The following is a 17,280-nucleotide window of genomic DNA, read 5'->3' as shown; positions in this document are numbered from 1 at the left end:
AGTAACATCAGGGTGGTTGGTAGACAGTAACATCAGGGTGGCTGGTAGACAGGACACTAGGGGATGTTGGACTGACAGTAACATCAGGGTGGCTGGTAGACAGGACACAGAGGATGTTGGACTGACAGTAACATCAGGGTGGCTGGTAGACAGTAACATCAGGGTGGCTGGTAGACAGTAACATCAGGGTGGCTGGTAGACAGTAACATCAGGGTGGCTGGTAGACAGTAACATCAGGGTGGCTGGTAGACAGTGTGTCTCTTTGTGTGTGTCTGTGTGTCTCTATGTGTCTGTGTGTCTCTCTGTGTGTGTCTGTCTGTCTGTGTGTGTCTCTCTCTCTTTATCCCTCTCTCTCTCTATCCCTGTCTGTGTGTCTCTCTGTGTGCCTGTGTGTCTCTCTGTGTGTCTCTGTCTCTCTGTGTGTGTCTGTCTGTCTCTGTCTCTCTGTCTCTCTCTCTCTCTCTCTATCTGTGTCTCTCTCTCTCTGTCTGAGACAATGAAGGGACGTCAGGGTCTTTCATGTTCAGTTGTGGTGCGTTTCAAGACAGGGCATGTCCCTGTACTCACACACACACACACACACACACACACACACACACACACACACACACACACACACACACACACACACACACACACACACACACACACACACACACACACACACACACACACACACCTCACACTCACCTCTGTGTTCCCAGGCTGCACTACTTGGAGCGTTGCCGTACTACCTGGGGAGGTGTGGGTTGTAAAGGAAGTAGAGATTCCCATCTCTCAGAGGGGTGAAGAAAAGGCTACGAGTCACTTCATGTCAAGACGTTTCATCCTGACGTATGACTCGGTGTGTACTGAGGTCTGGAACTGTGGTCTTGAGGAATATCATAGCTGCTGCATAGACTGCTCCTAAATCATGACAACTCCTGCCTCCTGCCACAGGCAGGATTTATGAGCAGTCTACCCCTTAACTCGCCCTCTGAGAGATGGGAATCTCTACAAGTCCTGTCTCAAGATAGCGGCAGGGTACCCTAGTGGTTAGAGTGTAGAGGCGGCAGGGTACCCTAGTGGTTAGAGTGGAGGGGCGGCAGGGTACCCTAGTGGTTAGAGTGTAGAGGCGGCAGGGTAGCCTAGTGGTTAGAGTGTAGAGGGGGCAGGGTACCCTAGTGGTTAGAGTGGAGGGGCGGCAGGGTACCCTAGTGGTTAGAGTGTAGAGGCGGCAGGGTAGCCTAGTGGTTAGAGTGTAGAGGCGGCAGGGTACCCTAGTGGTTAGAGTGGAGGGGCGGCAGGGTACCCTAGTGGTTAGAGTGTAGAGGCGGCAGGGTAGCCTAGTGGTTAGAGTGTAGAGGGGGCAGGGTAGCCTAGTGGTTAGAGTGTAGAGGTGGCAGGGTAGCCTAGTGGTTAGAGTGTAGAGGAGGCAGGGTAGCCTAGTGGTTAGAGTGTAGAGGTGGCAGGGTACCCTAGTGGTTAGAGTGTAGAGGCGGCAGGTAGCCTAGTGGTTAGAGTGTAGAGGCGGCAGGGTAGCCTAGTGGTTAGAGTGTAGAGGCGGCAGGTAGCCTAGTGGTTAGAGTGTAGAGGTGGCAGGGTACCCTAGTGGTTAGAGTGTAGAGGTGGCAGGGTAGCCTAGTGGTTAGAGTGTAGAGGCGGCATGTAGCCTAGTGGTTAGAGTGTAGAGGTGGCAGGGTACCCTAGTGGTTAGAGTGTAGAGGCGGCAGGTAGCCTAGTGGTTAGAGTGTAGAGGCGGCAGGGTAGCCTAGTGGTTAGAGTGTAGAGGAGGCAGGGTAGCCTAGTGGTTAGAGTGTAGAGGCGGCAGGGTACCCTAGTGGTTAGAGCAGGGTACCCTAGTGGTTAGAGTGTAGAGGCGGCAGGGTAGCCTAGTGGTTAGAGTGTAGAGGCGGCAGGGTAGCCTAGTGGTTAGAGTGTAGAGGCGGCAGCGTAGCCTAGTGGTTAGAGTGTAGAGGAGGCAGGTAGCCTAGTGGTTAGAGTGTAGAGGCGGCAGGGTAGCCTAGTGGTTAGAGTGTAGACGAGGCAGGGTAGCCTAGTGGTTAGAGTGTAGAGGCGGCAGGGTAGCCTAGTGGTTAGAGTGTAGAGGCGGCAGGGTAGCCTAGTGGTTAGAGTGTAGAGGCGGCAGGGTACCCTAGTGGTTAGAGTGTAGGGGCGGCAGGGTAGCCTAGTGGTTAGAGTGTAGAGGCAGCAGGGTACCCTAGTGGTTAGAGTGTAGAGGCGGCAGGGTAGCCTAGTGGTTAGAGTGTAGAGGCGGCAGGGTACCCTAGTGGTTAGAGTGTAGAGGCGGCAGGGTACCCTAGTGGTTAGAGTGTAGAGGCGGCAGGGTACCCTAGTGGTTAGAGTGTAGAGGCGGCAGGGTACCCTAGTGGTTAGAGTGTAGAGGCGGCAGGGTACCCTAGTGGTTAGAGTGTAGAGGAGGCAGGGTAGCCTAGTGGTTAGAGTGTAGAGGCGGCAGGTAGCCTAGTGGTTAGAGTGTAGAGGCGGCAGGGTAGCCTAGTGGTTAGAGTGTAGAGGAGGCAGGGTAGCCTAGTGGTTAGAGTGTAGAGGCGGCAGGGTACCCTAGTGGTTAGAGCAGGGTACCCTAGTGGTTAGAGTGTAGAGGCGGCAGGGTAGCCTAGTGGTTAGAGTGTAGAGGCGGCAGGGTAGCCTAGTGGTTAGAGTGTAGAGGCGGCAGCGTAGCCTAGTGGTTAGAGTGTAGAGGCGGCAGGGTACCCTAGTGGTTAGAGTGTAGAGGCGGCAGGGTACCCTAGTGGTTAGAGTGTAGAGGCGGCAGGGTACCCTAGTGGTTAGAGTGTAGAGGCGGCAGGGTACCCTAGTGGTTAGAGTGTAGAGGCGGCAGGGTACCCTAGTGGTTAGAGTGTAGAGGAGGCAGGGTAGCCTAGTGGTTAGAGTGTAGAGGCGGCAGGGTAGCCTAGTGGTTAGAGTGTAGAGGCGGCAGGGTAGCCTAGTGGTTAGAGTGTAGAGGCGGCAGGGTACCCTAGTGGTTAGAGTGTAGAGGCGGCAGGGTAGCCTAGTGGTTAGAGTTTAGAGGCGGCAGGGTACCCTAGTGGTTAGAGTGTAGAGGCGGCAGGGTAGCCTAGTGGTTAGAGTGTAGAGGCGGCAGGGTAGCCTAGTGGTTAGAGTGTAGAGGCGGCAGGGTAGCCTAGTGGTTAGAGTGTAGAGGCGGCAGGGTAGCCTAGTGGTTAGAGTGTAGACGCGGCAGGGTAGCCTAGTGGTTAGAGTGTAGAGGCGGCAGGGTAGCCTAGTGGTTAGAGTGTAGAGGTGGCAGGGTACCCTAGTGGTTAGAGTGTAGAGGTGGCAGGGTAGCCTAGTGGTTAGAGTGTAGAGGCGGCAGGGTAGCCTAGTGGTTAGAGTGTAGAGGAGGCAGGGTAGCCTAGTGGTTAGAGTGTAGAGGTGGCAGGGTAGCCTAGTGGTTAGAGTGTAGAGGCGGTAGGGTTGCCTAGTGGTTAGAGTGTAGAGGAGGCAGGGTAGCCTAGTGGTTAGAGTGTAGAGGTGGCAGGGTAGCCTAGTGGTTAGAGTGTAGAGGTGGCAGGGTAGCCTAGTGGTTAGAGTGTAGAGGAGGCAGGTAGCCTAGTGGTTAGAGTGTAGAGGAGGCAGGGTACCCTAGTGGTTAGAGTGTAGAGGCGGCAGGGTAGCCTAGTGGTTAGAGTGTAGAGGAGGCAGGGTAGCCTAGTGGTTAGAGTGTAGAGGAGGCAGGTAGCCTAGTGGTTAGAGTGTAGAGGCGGCAGGGTAGCCTAGTGGTTAGAGTGTAGAGGTGGCAGGGTAGCATAGTGGTTAGAGTGTAGAGGTGGCAGGGTAGCCTAGTGGTTAGAGTGTAGAGGAGGCAGGTACCCTAGTGGTTAGAGTGTAGAGGCGGCAGGGTAGCATAGTGGTTAGAGTGTAGAGGCGGCAGGGTAGCCTAGTGGTTAGAGTGTAGAGGAGGCAGGTAGCCTAGTGGTTAGAGTGTAGAGGCGGCAGGGTAGCCTAGTGGTTAGAGTGTAGAGGAGGCAGGTAGCCTAGTGGTTAGAGTGTAGAGGTGGCAGGTAGCCTAGTGGTTAAATCAAATCAAATTTATTTATATAGCCCTTCGTACATCAGCTGATATCTCAAAGTGCTGTACAGAAACCCAGCCTAAAACCCCAAACAGCAAACAATGCAGGTGTAAAAGCACGGTGGCTAGGAAAAACTCCCTAGAAAGGCCAAAACCTAGGAAGAAACCTAGAGAGGAACCAGGCTATGTGGGGTGGCCAGTCCTCTTCTGGCTGTGCCGGGTAGAGATTATAACAGAACATGACCAAGATGTTCAAATGTTCATAAATGACCAGCATGGTCGAATAATAATAAGGCAGAACAGTTGAAACTGGAGCAGCAGCACAGTCAGGTGGACTGGGGACAGCAAGGAGTCATCATGTCAGGTAGTCCTGGGGCACGGTCCTAGGGCTCAGGTCCTCCGAGAGAGAGAGAAAGAAAGAGAGAATTAGAGAGAGCATATGTGGGGTGGCCAGTCCTCTTCTGGCTGTGCCGGGTGGAGATTATAACAGAACGTGGCCAAGATGTTCAAATGTTCATAAATGACCAGCATGGTTGAATAATAGTAAGGCAGAACAGTTGAAACTGGAGCAGCAGCATGGCCAGGTGGACTGGGGACAGCAAGGAGTCATCATGTCAGGTAGTCCTGGGACATGGTCCTAGGGCCCAGGCCAGTTGAAACTGGAGCAGCAGCATGGCCAGGTGGACTGGGGACAGCAAGGAGTCATCATGTCAGGTAGTCCTGGGGCATGGTCCTAGGGCTCAGGTCCTCCGAGAGAGAGAAAGAAAGAGAGAAGGAGAGAATTAGAGAACGCACACTTAGATTCACACAGGACACCGAATAGGACAGGAGAAGTACTCCAGATATAACAAACTGACCCTAGCCCCCCGACACATAAACTAATGCAGCATAAATACTGGAGGCTGAGACAGGAGGGGTCAGGAGACACTGTGGCCCCAACCCGAGTGTAGAGGTGGCAGGGTAGCATAGTGGTTAGAGTGTAGAGGCGGCAGGGTAGCCTAGTGGTTAGAGTGTAGAGGAGGCAGGTACCCTAGTGGTTAGAGTGTAGAGGCGGCAGGGTAGCATAGTGGTTAGAGTGTAGAGGCGGCAGGGTAGCCTAGTGGTTAGAGTGTAGAGGAGGCAGGTAGCCTAGTGGTTAGAGTGTAGAGGCGGCAGGGTAGCCTAGTGGTTAGAGTGTAGAGGAGGCAGGTAGCCTAGTGGTTAGAGTGTAGAGGTGGCAGGGTAGCCTAGTGGTTAGAGTGTAGAGGTGGCAGGGTAGCCTAGTGGTTAGAGTGTAGAGGCGGCAGGGTAGCCTAGTGGTTAGAGTGTAGATGAGGCAGGGTAGCCTAGTGGTTAGAGTGTAGAGGTGGCAGGGTACCCTAGTGGTTAGAGTGTAGAGGCGGCAGGTAGCCTAGTGGTTAGAGTGTAGAGGTGGCAGGGTAGCCTAGTGGTTAGAGTGTAGAGGAGGCAGGTAGCCTAGTGGTTAGAATGTAGAGGAGGCAGGTAGCCTAGTGGTTAGAGTGTAGAGGCGGTAGGGTAGCCTAGTGGTTAGAGTGTAGAGGCGGTAGGGTAGCCTAGTGGTTAGAGTGTAGAGGCGGTAGGGTAGCCTAGTGGTTAGAGTGTAGAGGCGGTAGGGTAGCCTACTGGTTAGAGTGTAGAGGTGGCAGGGTAGCCTAGTGGTTAGAGTGTAGGGGCGGCAGGGTAGCCTAGTGGTTAGAGTGTAGAGGTGGCAGGGTAGCCTAGTGGTTAGAGTGTAGAGGCAGCAGGGTAGTCTAGTGGTTAGAGTGTAGAGGCGGCAGGGTAGCCTAGTGGTTAGAGTGTAGAGGAGGCAGGGTAGCCTAGTGGTTAGAGTGTAGAGGTGGCAGGGTACCCTAGTGGTTAGAGTGTAGAGGCGGCAGGTAGCCTAGTGGTTAGAGTGTAGAGGCGGCAGGGTAGCCTACTGGTTAGAGTGTAGAGGTGGCAGGGTAGCCTAGTGGTTAGAGTGTAGAGGCGGCAGGGTAGCCTAGTGGTTAGAGTGTAGGGGCGGCAGGGTAGCCTAGTGGTTAGAGTGTAGGGGTGGCAGGGTAGCCTAGTGGTTAGAGTATAGAGGCGGCAGGGTACCCTAGTGGTTAGAGTGTAGAGGCGGCAGGGTAGCCTAGTGGTTAGAGTGTAGAGGCGGCAGGGTAGCCTAGTGGTTAGAGTGTAGAGGTGGCAGGGTAGCCTAGTGGTTAGAGTGTAGAGGAGGCAGGGTAGCCTAGTGGTTAGAGTGTAGAGGTGGCAGGGTACCCTAGTGGTTAGAGTGTAGAGGCGGCAGGTAGCCTAGTGGTTAGAGTGTAGAGGCGGCAGGGTAGCCTACTGGTTAGAGTGTAGAGGTGGCAGGGTAGCCTAGTGTTTAGAGTGTAGAGGCGGCAGGGTAACCTAGTGGTTAGAGTGTAGGGGCGGCAGGGTAGCCTAGTGGTTAGAGTGTAGGGGCGGCAGGGTAGCCTAGTGGTTAGAGTATAGAGGCGGCAGGGTACCCTAGTGGTTAGAGTGTAGAGGCGGCAGGGTAGCCTAGTGGTTAGAGTGTAGAGGCGGCAGGGTAGCCTAGTGGTTAGAGTGTAGAGGCGGCAGGGTAGCCTAGTGGTTAGAGTGTAGAGGCGGCAGGGTAGCCTAGTGGTTAGAGTGTAGAGGCGGCAGGGTAGCCTAGTGGTTAGAGTGTAGAGGCGGCAGGGTAGCCTAGTGGTTAGAGTGTAGAGGCGGCAGGGTAGCCTAGTGGTTAGAGCGTTCGGTCAGTAACCGTAAAGGTTGCAAGATCGAATCTCCCGAACTGACAAGGTTGAAAATCTGTCGTTCTGCCCCCTGAACAAGGCAGTTAACCCCACTGTTCCTAGACCGTCATTGAAAATAAGAATTTGTTCTTCACTGACTTGCCGTGTTAAATCAAGGTAAAATAAACAAATAAAAGTAGCCTTGACAGATCTGTAACTTTAGCTACTGAACACTGTAGATGACTCTGTCACAGTGTTGTTTCCTATAGTACTGAGTCAGTCAGAACAGAACCTGACTACATAATGACCCGGACCAGAACCTGACTACATAATGACCCAGACCAGAACCTGACTGTATAATGACCCAGACCAGAACCTGACTACATAATGACCCACACCAGAACCTGACTACATAATGACCCGGACCAGAACCTGACTACATAATGACCCAGACCAGAACCTGACTACATAATGACCCAGACCAGAACCTGACTACATAATGACCCAGACCAGGTCCTGACTGTATAATGACCCAGACCAGAACCTGACTACATAATGACCCACACCAGAACCTGACTGCATACTGACCCAGACCAGAACCTCACTACATAATGACCCAGACCAGAACCTGACTGTATAATGACCCACACCAGAACCTGACTGCATAATGACCCAGACCAGAACTTCACTACATAATGACCCAGACCAGAACCTGACTGTATAATGACCCAGACCAGAACCTGCCTATATAATGACCCAGACCAGAACCTGACTGCATAATGACCCAGACCAGAACAGAACCTGACTGTATAATGACCCAGACCAGAACCTGACTGTATAATGACCCAGACCAGAACCTTACTGTATAATGACCCAGAACAGAACCTGACTGTATAATGACCCAGACCAGAACCTGACTGTATAATGACCCAGAACAGAACCTAACTGTATAATGACCCAGAACAGAACCTGACTGTATAATGACCCAGACCAGAACCTGACTGTATAATGACCCAGAACAGAACCTGACTGTATAATGACCCAGACCAGAACCTGACTGTATAATGACCCAGAACAGAACCTGACTGTATAATGACCCAGACCAGAACCTGACTGTATAATGACCCAGAACAGAACCTAACTGTTCCAACACAGTTATATCTGCCATCTCTCTCTCTCTCTCTCTCTCTCTCTCTGTCTCTCTCTGTCTCTCTGTCTCTCTCTGTCTCTCTCTGTCTCTCTCTGTCTCCCTCTCTCTCTCTCTGTCTGTCTGTCTGTCTGTCTGTCTGTCTGTCTCTCTGTCTGTCTGTCTGTCTGTCTGTCTGTCTGTCTGTCTGTCTGTCTGTCTGTCTGTCTGTCTGTCTGTCTGTCTGTCTGTCTGTCTGTCTGTCTGTCTGTCTGTCTCACTCTCTCTCTCTCTCACTCCCTCTCCTCTCTCTCTCTCTCTCTCTCTCTCTCTCTCTCTCTCTCTCTCTCTGTCTGTCTGTCTCTCTCTCTCTCTCTCTCTCTCTCTCCAGCCTCGTTCTATGGCGATGGCTATGTGCAGCTGAAGACAGTGGAGTCGTCGAACCGTAACTCCCTGCGTGTTCGTTTCCGTACCTCCAGCCCCCGTGGCCTGCTCTTCCTCGCTGCCGGCCACACAGACTACCTTCTACTGGAGCTGAACGCTGGTCGCCTGCAGGTCGGTTCACCTTTAGCCTAGACTTCAAAACACACACATTACACACACGCAGACTCATTACACACACACACACGTACATTCAGGCCAACAGACACACACACACACACACACACACACACACACACACACAGACACACACACACACACACACACACACACACACACACACACACACACACACACACACACACACACACACACACACACACACACACACACACACACACACACACACACACACACACACACACACACACACACACACACACACACACACACACACACACACACACACACCACCTCCAGCTATGTCTCTATCCCAGCTCCCAGCTGACAGTCAGTCACTCAGCACAATAACACAAGCAGGCAGACAGAATTAGATAACTACTGCCCCCCCAAAATATTAGAATCACTGGCAGACTCTCAGCAAATAACTTTTTAAACGTCAAATTATAGTCTTAATGTAACGATAATGTCACGATAATGTAACGATAATGTAACGATAATGTCACGATAATGTAATGATAATGTAACGATAATGTCACGATAATGTAATGATAATGTAACAATAATGCGACGATAACACAACGACAATGGCAATGTAACTACAGTGGCAACGGAACGATAATGTCACGATAATGTAACGATAATGTAACAATAATGCGACGATAACACAACGATAATGGCAATGTAACTACAGTGGCAACGGAACGATAATGTCATGATAATGTAACGACAACGCAACGTTAATGTATTGTAAATGCAATGACGGCGTAAGCGTAACGATAATGTAACGATAATGTGACGATAACGTAACGACAACGCAACGTTAATGTATTGTAAATGCAATGACGGCGTAAGCGTAACGACAATGTAACGATAATGTGACGATAATGTAACGATAATGTAATCATATTGTTAATGTAAAGGTAATGTTATGATAATGTTAATGTTCACCAGTCTGGTTTAAGCCTTGGATTTAGAACCATTTCAGCTGCAACACGTGTCTTAGATGATATGTTAAATTGCTTAAATCGTAGGAATGACCGTGCTGCCATATTTATAGACCTATCCAAGGCCTTTGATACTGTCGACCCCTTCTCATTCCCCTAGTCATTCCCCTTCTCATTCCCCTGCTCATTCCCCTAGTCATTCCCCTTCTCATTCCCCTTCTCATTCCCCTTCTCATTCCCCTAGTCATTCCCCTTCTCATTCCCCTTCTCATTCCCCTAGTCATTCCCCTTCTCATTCCCCTTCTCATTCCCCTTCTCATTCCCCTAGTCATTCCCCTTCTCATTCCCCTTCTCATTCCCCTTCTCATTCCCCTAGTCATTCCCCTTCTCATTCCCCTGCTCATTCCCCTAGTCATTCCCCTTCTCATTCCCCTAGTCATTCCCCTTCTCATTCCCCTGCTCATTCCCCTTCTCATTCCCCTTTTCATTCCCCTGCTCATTCCCCTAGTCATTCCCCTGCTCATTCCCCTAGTCATTCCCCTTCTCATTCCCCTTCTCATTCCCCTAGTCATTCCCCTGCTCATTCCCCTAGTCATTCCCCTTCTCATTCCCCTTCTCATTCCCCTAGTCATTCCCCCACATATTCCCCTTCTCATTCCCCTTCTCATTCCCCTAGTCATTCCCCTACTTAATCCCCCTACTTCATCCCCCAACTTCATTCCCCTACTTCAGTCCCCTACTTCATTCCCCTACTTCATTCCCCTACTTCATTCCTCAACTTCATTCCCCTACTTAATTTCCTTACTCATTCTCCTACTTCATTCCCCTACTTCTTTCCCTTACTTATCCCCCTACTTCATTCCCTTACTCATCCCCCAACTTCATTCCCCTACTTCATTCCCTTACTCATTCCCCTACTTCATTACCCTACTTCATTTCCTACTTCATCCTCCTACTTCATATCCCTACTTCATAGCCCTACTTCATTCCCCTACTTCTTTCCCTTACTTATCCCCCTACTTCAATCCCCTACTTCATTCCCCTACTCATTCCCCTACTTCATACCCCTACATAATTCCCTACTTCCACCCCCTACTTCTTCTCCCCTATTTCATTCCCCTACTTCATTCCCTTACTTCTCTCCCCTACTTCATTTCCTACTTCATCCTCCTACTTCATATCCCTACTTCATAGCCCTACTTCATTCCCCTACTTCTTTCCCTTACTTATCCCCCTACTTCAATCCCCTACTTCATTCCCCTACTTCATTTCCTACTTCATTCCCCTACTTCATACCCCTACTTCATTCCCCTACTTCATTCCCTTACTTCTTTCTCCTACTTCATTTCCCTACTTCATTCCCCTACTTCATTCCCCTACTTCTTTACTCTACTTCATTCCCCTACTTCATACCCCTACTTCATACCCCTACATATTCCCCTACTTCATAACCCTACTTAATTTCCTACTTCATTCCCTTACTTCTTTCCCCTACTTCATACCCCTACTTCTTTCCCCTACTCATTACCTTACTCAAGCCCCTACTTCCTACCCCTACATATCCCCGTACTTCATTTCCTACTTCATTCCCCTACTTCATTCAAAGGTTTTCTGAATTGGGCCTCGGCCTGGCGTCTTGCCCAGTGTGTGCTTTCTGATGGTGTCAAGTTAACCCGGTAAAGGTTTAATATAAAGCAAATTGGTAGGGACAATAGATAACCGTGTCATCTGCATACAGATGAATCTAATCTGTTTTCAAATTCTCGTAGAAATATTTCACATTTATGCACATTACACATTTATGCATTTGATGGCTCTTTCATAGAGCAGGTTCATGCCTGTAAATATTTTTGGATTGATAAGAATTGGACATTTAAAAAATAAAAAAACATACGGATGAGCTAGTTAAGAAGCTGAAATTCAAAGTAGACTTAATTTATAGAAGGATCGGCCCCTTTTTTTCAATTTCCGCCTAAAATGACATACCCAAATCTAACTGCTTGTAGCTCAGGCACTGAAGCAAGGATATGCATATTCTTGATACCATTTGAAAGCAAACACTTTGAAGTTTGTGGAAATGTGAAATGAATGTAGGAGAATATAACACATTAGATCTGGTGTAATTTAGAAGTTGTTCACATGATGGCAGCAGTGTGTGCAAAGTTTCAGACTGATCCAGCGAAGAATTACATCGCTACACAATATTTTGTATCAAGTCTGACAGGAGTTTGCCCAAATGTGCCGAGTTAGTCAATTTATACATTTTCAAATACATAACTATAGAGAACATAGAAAAATGCTTTGGGGAATTTTTTAAAAAGTTTACACACTCCCAGGAATGACATACATGATGCATCATTAGCTTCCCTACAGAATAAACACTTACCTTCACACATCTAGATGGATGGGTGTGGGGCCAGAGACAGCTGGGGTTCAAAGTACATTTTTATATAAAAATTGATATAAAAATGGATTTTATTAAACAAAACTATGGTACATTTTATCTCTGGGACCGTCAGGATGACAAATCAGAGCCAGATTACTGAATGTAATTACATTATTTACCTTCAGAGGTGAATGTATCAGAACCAGTTGCCGTGATAAAAGTGTTTTGTTGTTGTGCACTCTCCTCAAACAATACCAAGGTATTTTTTCCCCGCTGTAATAGCTACTGTAAATTGGACACAGCGGTTAGATTAATAATAATTTAAGCTTTCGGTCAATATAAGACATGTCTATGTCCCGGGAAAGTTGGCTATTGTTTACAATGTCATTTTAGTCACATTATCGCATATTGAGCAACAACTGTCTCGGTTTAGGGACTTGATCCAGTAGAGGTTTTAAGAAGCTGAAATTTAAACGAGGCTTAATTTATAGAAATGGATCACGTCTCTCCCTGAACAGCAGTAGGCAGATTGTACTTTCAACTTTCCTGCCAGTTCTACGGTGACACCATTTATCGGGATTCAGCTACTCTTAAACCTTTAGATGCCGTCTACCATAGTGGCCTTCATTTTATCACAGATGATGTTTATGATGCTCTACTACACAAACTTTCGACTTACCTAACTTTGCCTTTTAAAATATAAGAACATGAGATGCCAAACTCGTTCACGGGGTAGGTTAAATCTTAAGATTCCTCCTCCACCAAACTATTAGTTTTCACTCTCCACATTTTTGGAAACAAAATGCATTTGGATTTCCTGGTGCCACAGTTTAAAACCCTGCTGATAAATCAATCAATTAATCAAATGTATTGATAAAGCCCTTTTTACATCGGCCGATGTCACAAAGTGCTGTACAGAATCCCAGCCTAAAACCCCAAACAGCAAGCAATGCAGATGTAGAAGCAACTCAGGAGTAAATGTCAGGTGGCTTTTCATAGCCGATCATTCAGAGTTAGAGACAGCAGGTGCGGTAGAGAGACAGAGTCGAAAACAGCAGGTGCGGGACAAGGTAGCACATCCAGTGAACAGGTCAGGGTTTTATTTTATTTCACCTTTATTTAACCAGGTAGGCCAGTTGAGAACAAGTTCTCATTTACAACTGCGACCTGGCCAAGATAAAGCAAAGCAGTTCGACAAAAACAACACGGCGTTACACATGGAATAAACAAACGTACAGTCAATAACACAATAGAAAAATCTGTATACAGTGTGTGCAAATGAAGTAAGACAATGAATAGGCCAATAGTGGCAAAGTAATTACAATTTAGCAATTAACACTGGAGTGATAGATGTGCAGATGAGGATGTGCAAGTAGAGATACTGGTGTGCAAAATAGCAACAAAATATATATATATATATATATGGGGATGAGGTAGGTAGTTGGTTAAATGGTGTCAAGGCTGTTGAAAGAACTGGACCAAGGTGCAGCGTGGTTCCCGTGGTAACATATTCCCTCATTATTTAGGATGATGCCAACCAAAACAATAAACCATACAAAAACAACCGTGAAGCTTAAAGCAATAGTGCCAACAAAACATCCCACACAGAAAGGAGGGGAAAGGGCTGCCTAAGTATGGTTCCCAATCAGAGACAATAGACGATAGACAGCTGTCCCTGATTGAGAACCATACACGGCCAAAACATAGAAACACCCAAACATAGAAAACACAACTTAGAATGCCCACCCCAAATCACACCCTGACCAAACCAAATAGAGACATTAAAAGGCTCTCTACGGTCAGGGAGTGGCAGATGGGCTGTTTACAGCTGCAGCGATCGGTTAGCTGCTCTGACAGCTGATGCTTAAAGTTAGTGAGGGAGATAGAAGTCTCCAACTTCAGTGATTTTTGCAATTCGTTCCAGTCATTGGCAGCAGAGAACTGGAAGGAAAGGCGGCAGACAGACCATCAAGCAGACAGACCAGGAGGCAGGCAGGCAGACAGACCGAGAGGCAGGCAGACAGACCGGGAGGGAGGGAGGCCGGAAGACAGACAGACCGGGAGGGAGGCAGACAGACCGAGAGGCAGGCAGGCAGACAGACCGAGAGGCAGGCAGGCAGGCAGACAGACCGAGAGGCAGGCAGGCAGGCGGACAGACATACAGACCGAGAGGGAGGGAGGTGGACAGACAGACCGACAGAGAGTGAGACAGACAGAGAGTGAGGCAGGCAGGCAGACAGACCGGGAACAGACAGAGAGACAGAGTGAGGCAGGCAGGCAGATGGACAGATAGTGAGGCAGACAGGCGGGCAGACAGCCAGAGAGTGAGACAGCCAGAGAGTGAGGCAGCCAGCCAGCCAGCCAGACTGGGAAAGAGGCAGCCAGGCAGACAGACTGGGAAAGAAGCAGCCAGGCAGACAGACTTGGAAAGAGGAACAGACAGATTGAGAGGGGGGGCAGGCAGACAGGCAGACTGACCGGGATGCAGGCTGACAGACAGACAGACCGTGAAAGATGCAGGCAGTCAGGCATGCAGAGAGACAGACCGGCAGACAGACAGACAGACAGGCAGGGCGGGAGGGAGACAGGCAGACAGGCAGACATACCGGGAGGAAGGCAGGCAGACAGTCAGACCGGGAAGCAGGCAGGCAGGCAAACAGACCGGGAAGCAGGCAGGCAGGCAAACAGACCTGCAGGCAGGCAGGCAGATAGACCGGCAGAAAGGCAGGCAGACAGACCGGGAGAAAGCCAGACAGACAGACCGGGAGGCAGGCAGGCAGACAGACAGACAGACTGGGAGGCAGGCGGACAGACCGGCAGGCAGGCAGGGTTAACTCGGCATGAGTTAGTCTCCTAGCAGATGGTGCTTGTCACAGTGGGAGCGCGGGGATATGTTGAGGCTCCCTCAGAACAACTGGAAAAATAGTTGTTGAGGTTGTGCCAGTGACTGTACATTTAAGGTGAGGTGCCATTTCCTGGTTGCTAAAATTCAAATATTTCGCCTAATTTCAGTTTATGTGACAAAACAAGCAAGTGGAGAATCATTGCATCATCCAAACCACTGTGAAATATATTTTCAGCTGTTTGAAGCTGGTGTACAAAAACCGAAAGTAATAGACCTAAAATCAAAACTTAAGTAAATTCAAAACTTAAATTCCGCACATAGAACTACTGCTTCTTAGACTTGGTTTCAATGAGAATGACAGATCTATAACTCACATTTCTATGCTAATTTGGTCAGGTCTGCCCCCCCCCCCCCCCAAATAAAACATACATATTGCAACTTTTAAGAGTTGTGCACATTGATAGGTCATTTCATTTGTAGATGCATTCAAATGATGAAATTAGTAAATGTTACATTCACAGGTCACCATCGTTCTGATATCCTGGAAATGTTGATTTATTATTCATGTAAAAAATGTATTTAGAAAGTATTCACACCCCTTGACTTGTTACAATGGAGGTTCCCTCGTAAAGAAGGGCACCTATTGGTAGAGACATTTGTAATTGATTTTATTTTAAAGAAGACATTGAATATCCCTTTGAGCAAGTTATTTAAGGACATTTTCACTGACAAAGTTGTCCTTTCTAACTCAGTTGCCGGAGAGGAAGGAAACCACTCAGGGATTTCACCATGACGTCAATGGTGACTTTAAAACAGTTACAGAGTTTAATGGCTGTGATAGGAGAAACCCGAGGATGGATCAACAACATTGTAGTTACTACACAATACTAACCTAATTGACAGAGTGAAAAGAAGGAACCCTGAACAGAAGAGAATTATTCCAAAACATACATCCTGTTTGCAACAAGACACTAAAGTAATACTGCAAAAAGGGAGGCAAAGCAATTCACTTTTTGTCCTGAATACAAAGTGTTATCTTTGGTGCAAATCCAATACAACACATTACTGAGTAACACTCTCCATATTGTCAAGCATAGTGGTGGCTGCATAGTGTTATGGGTTGTAATCATTAAGAAATGGGGAGTTTTTCAGGGTAAAACAGTGAGGGCAAAACCTACAGAAAGACCTGGTTCAATCTAACCCACAAAGACAAATCTATACTGGAGTTACTTACCAAGAAGACAGTGACTGTTCCTGAATGGCCGAGTTACAGTTTAGGATTAAATCAGCTTGAAAATCTTTAACAAGACCTGAAAATGGTTGTCTAGCAATGATCAACAACCAATTTGACAGAGCTTGAAGAATTTAGAAAATAATAATTGGCAAATGTTGCACAATCCAGGTGTGGAAAGCTCTTAGAGACTTACCCAGAAACACTCACAGCTGTAATCGCCGCCAAAAGTGCTTCTACAATTTATTTACTCAGGGGTGTGAATAATTATGTAAATGAGATATGTCTGTATTTCATTTTCCAAAATGTCTAAAATGTGGAATAAGTTAAGAAATATTAATTAACTGGCTTTGTAATCTAGTTTCTGCTTCTGGTTTTTATTACTGGTTTATATTACTGGTTTATATTACTGGTTTATATTACTGGTTCATATTACTGGTTTATATTACTGGTTCATATTACTGGTTTATATTACTGGTTTATATTACTGGTTTATATTACTGGTTTATATTATATTTGTTCAATAAGACACAGAGGAACACAGTTTCTGGTTTCCGTTACTGTCTGCAATCTCTGTTATGGTTTAAAATAGACCTTGAATGTCTTAGCTCGGGTTGTAGGTTACAAGGGTTTATGTTGCAAGCATGGTGGTCTGGCCTCACTATTTCTGGGCCAGGAGAGAGCGTGAGCTGTGCTGTGCTGACAGAGCTGTAATAAGGAAATACATTTGTTGCTTGAAGATGTCGGGTTAAACTTCTCACTAAAGGTTGTGTGATGAAATCACAAAAAACAAGCGAGGTGACAGATAGATATTTTTGTGACGCAGTCAGACGTGTTCAACAGAAAGAAACGTCACCCGTGAGAAATCTGGGAAAAAAGTTGTCCCCGGGCTACACTTTTCTTTTCGTGTGTGGGAGTGAAATTTGAAGATGCGCTGACAATTGCACTGCGTGGATTTTCTGTTGAGTGTGTGTTGTGTGTTGTGTGTGTGTTGAGTGTTGTGTGTTGTGTTGTGTGTTGTGTGTGTGTTGAGTGTGTGTTGTGTGTTGTGTGTTGTGTTGTGTGTTGTGTGTTGTGTTGTGTGTTGAGTGTGTGTTGTGTGTTTGTTGAGTGTGTGTTGTGTTGAGTGTGTGTTGTGTTGTGTGCTGTGTGTTGTGTGTGTGTTGTGTGTGTGTTGTGTGTTGTGTTGTGTGTTGTGTGTGTGTTGTGTGTGTGTTGTGTTGTGTTGAGTGTGTGTTGTGTGTTGTGTTGTGTGTTGTGTGTGTGTTGTGTTGTGTGTTGTGTGTGTGTTGTGTTGTGTGTTGTGTTGAGTGTGTGTTGTGTGTTGTGTTGTGTTGTGTGTTGAGTGTGTGTGTTGTGTGTTGTGTGTGTGTTGTGTTGTGTGTTGTGTTGTTTGTGTTGTGTGTTGTGTTGTGTGTTGTGTGTTGTGTGTGTGTTGTGTGTTGT

The 17,280-nt window shown here is 47.7% G+C and overlaps 1 protein-coding gene across 1 annotated transcript in view; it reads left to right on the top strand.

Annotated features, from left to right (window-relative positions):
- Window positions 1–17,280, top strand: part of LOC115127035 (chondroitin sulfate proteoglycan 4-like) — a 118,022-nt gene that overhangs the window by 21,529 nt on the left and 79,213 nt on the right. Inside the window, exon 2 of the mRNA XM_065011336.1 lies at window positions 8,256–8,419. Coding sequence (XP_064867408.1) covers window positions 8,256–8,419 — 164 coding nt within the window. The remainder of the gene's footprint in view (window positions 1–8,255; window positions 8,420–17,280) is intronic.

Source organism: Oncorhynchus nerka, linkage group LG27, assembly GCF_034236695.1.
Source record: "Oncorhynchus nerka isolate Pitt River linkage group LG27, Oner_Uvic_2.0, whole genome shotgun sequence".
Taxonomy (NCBI): Eukaryota; Metazoa; Chordata; class Actinopteri; order Salmoniformes; family Salmonidae; genus Oncorhynchus; species Oncorhynchus nerka.
Note: the sequence above shows the minus strand (reverse complement) of the source record. Positions and strands in the feature narration are given on the sequence as shown.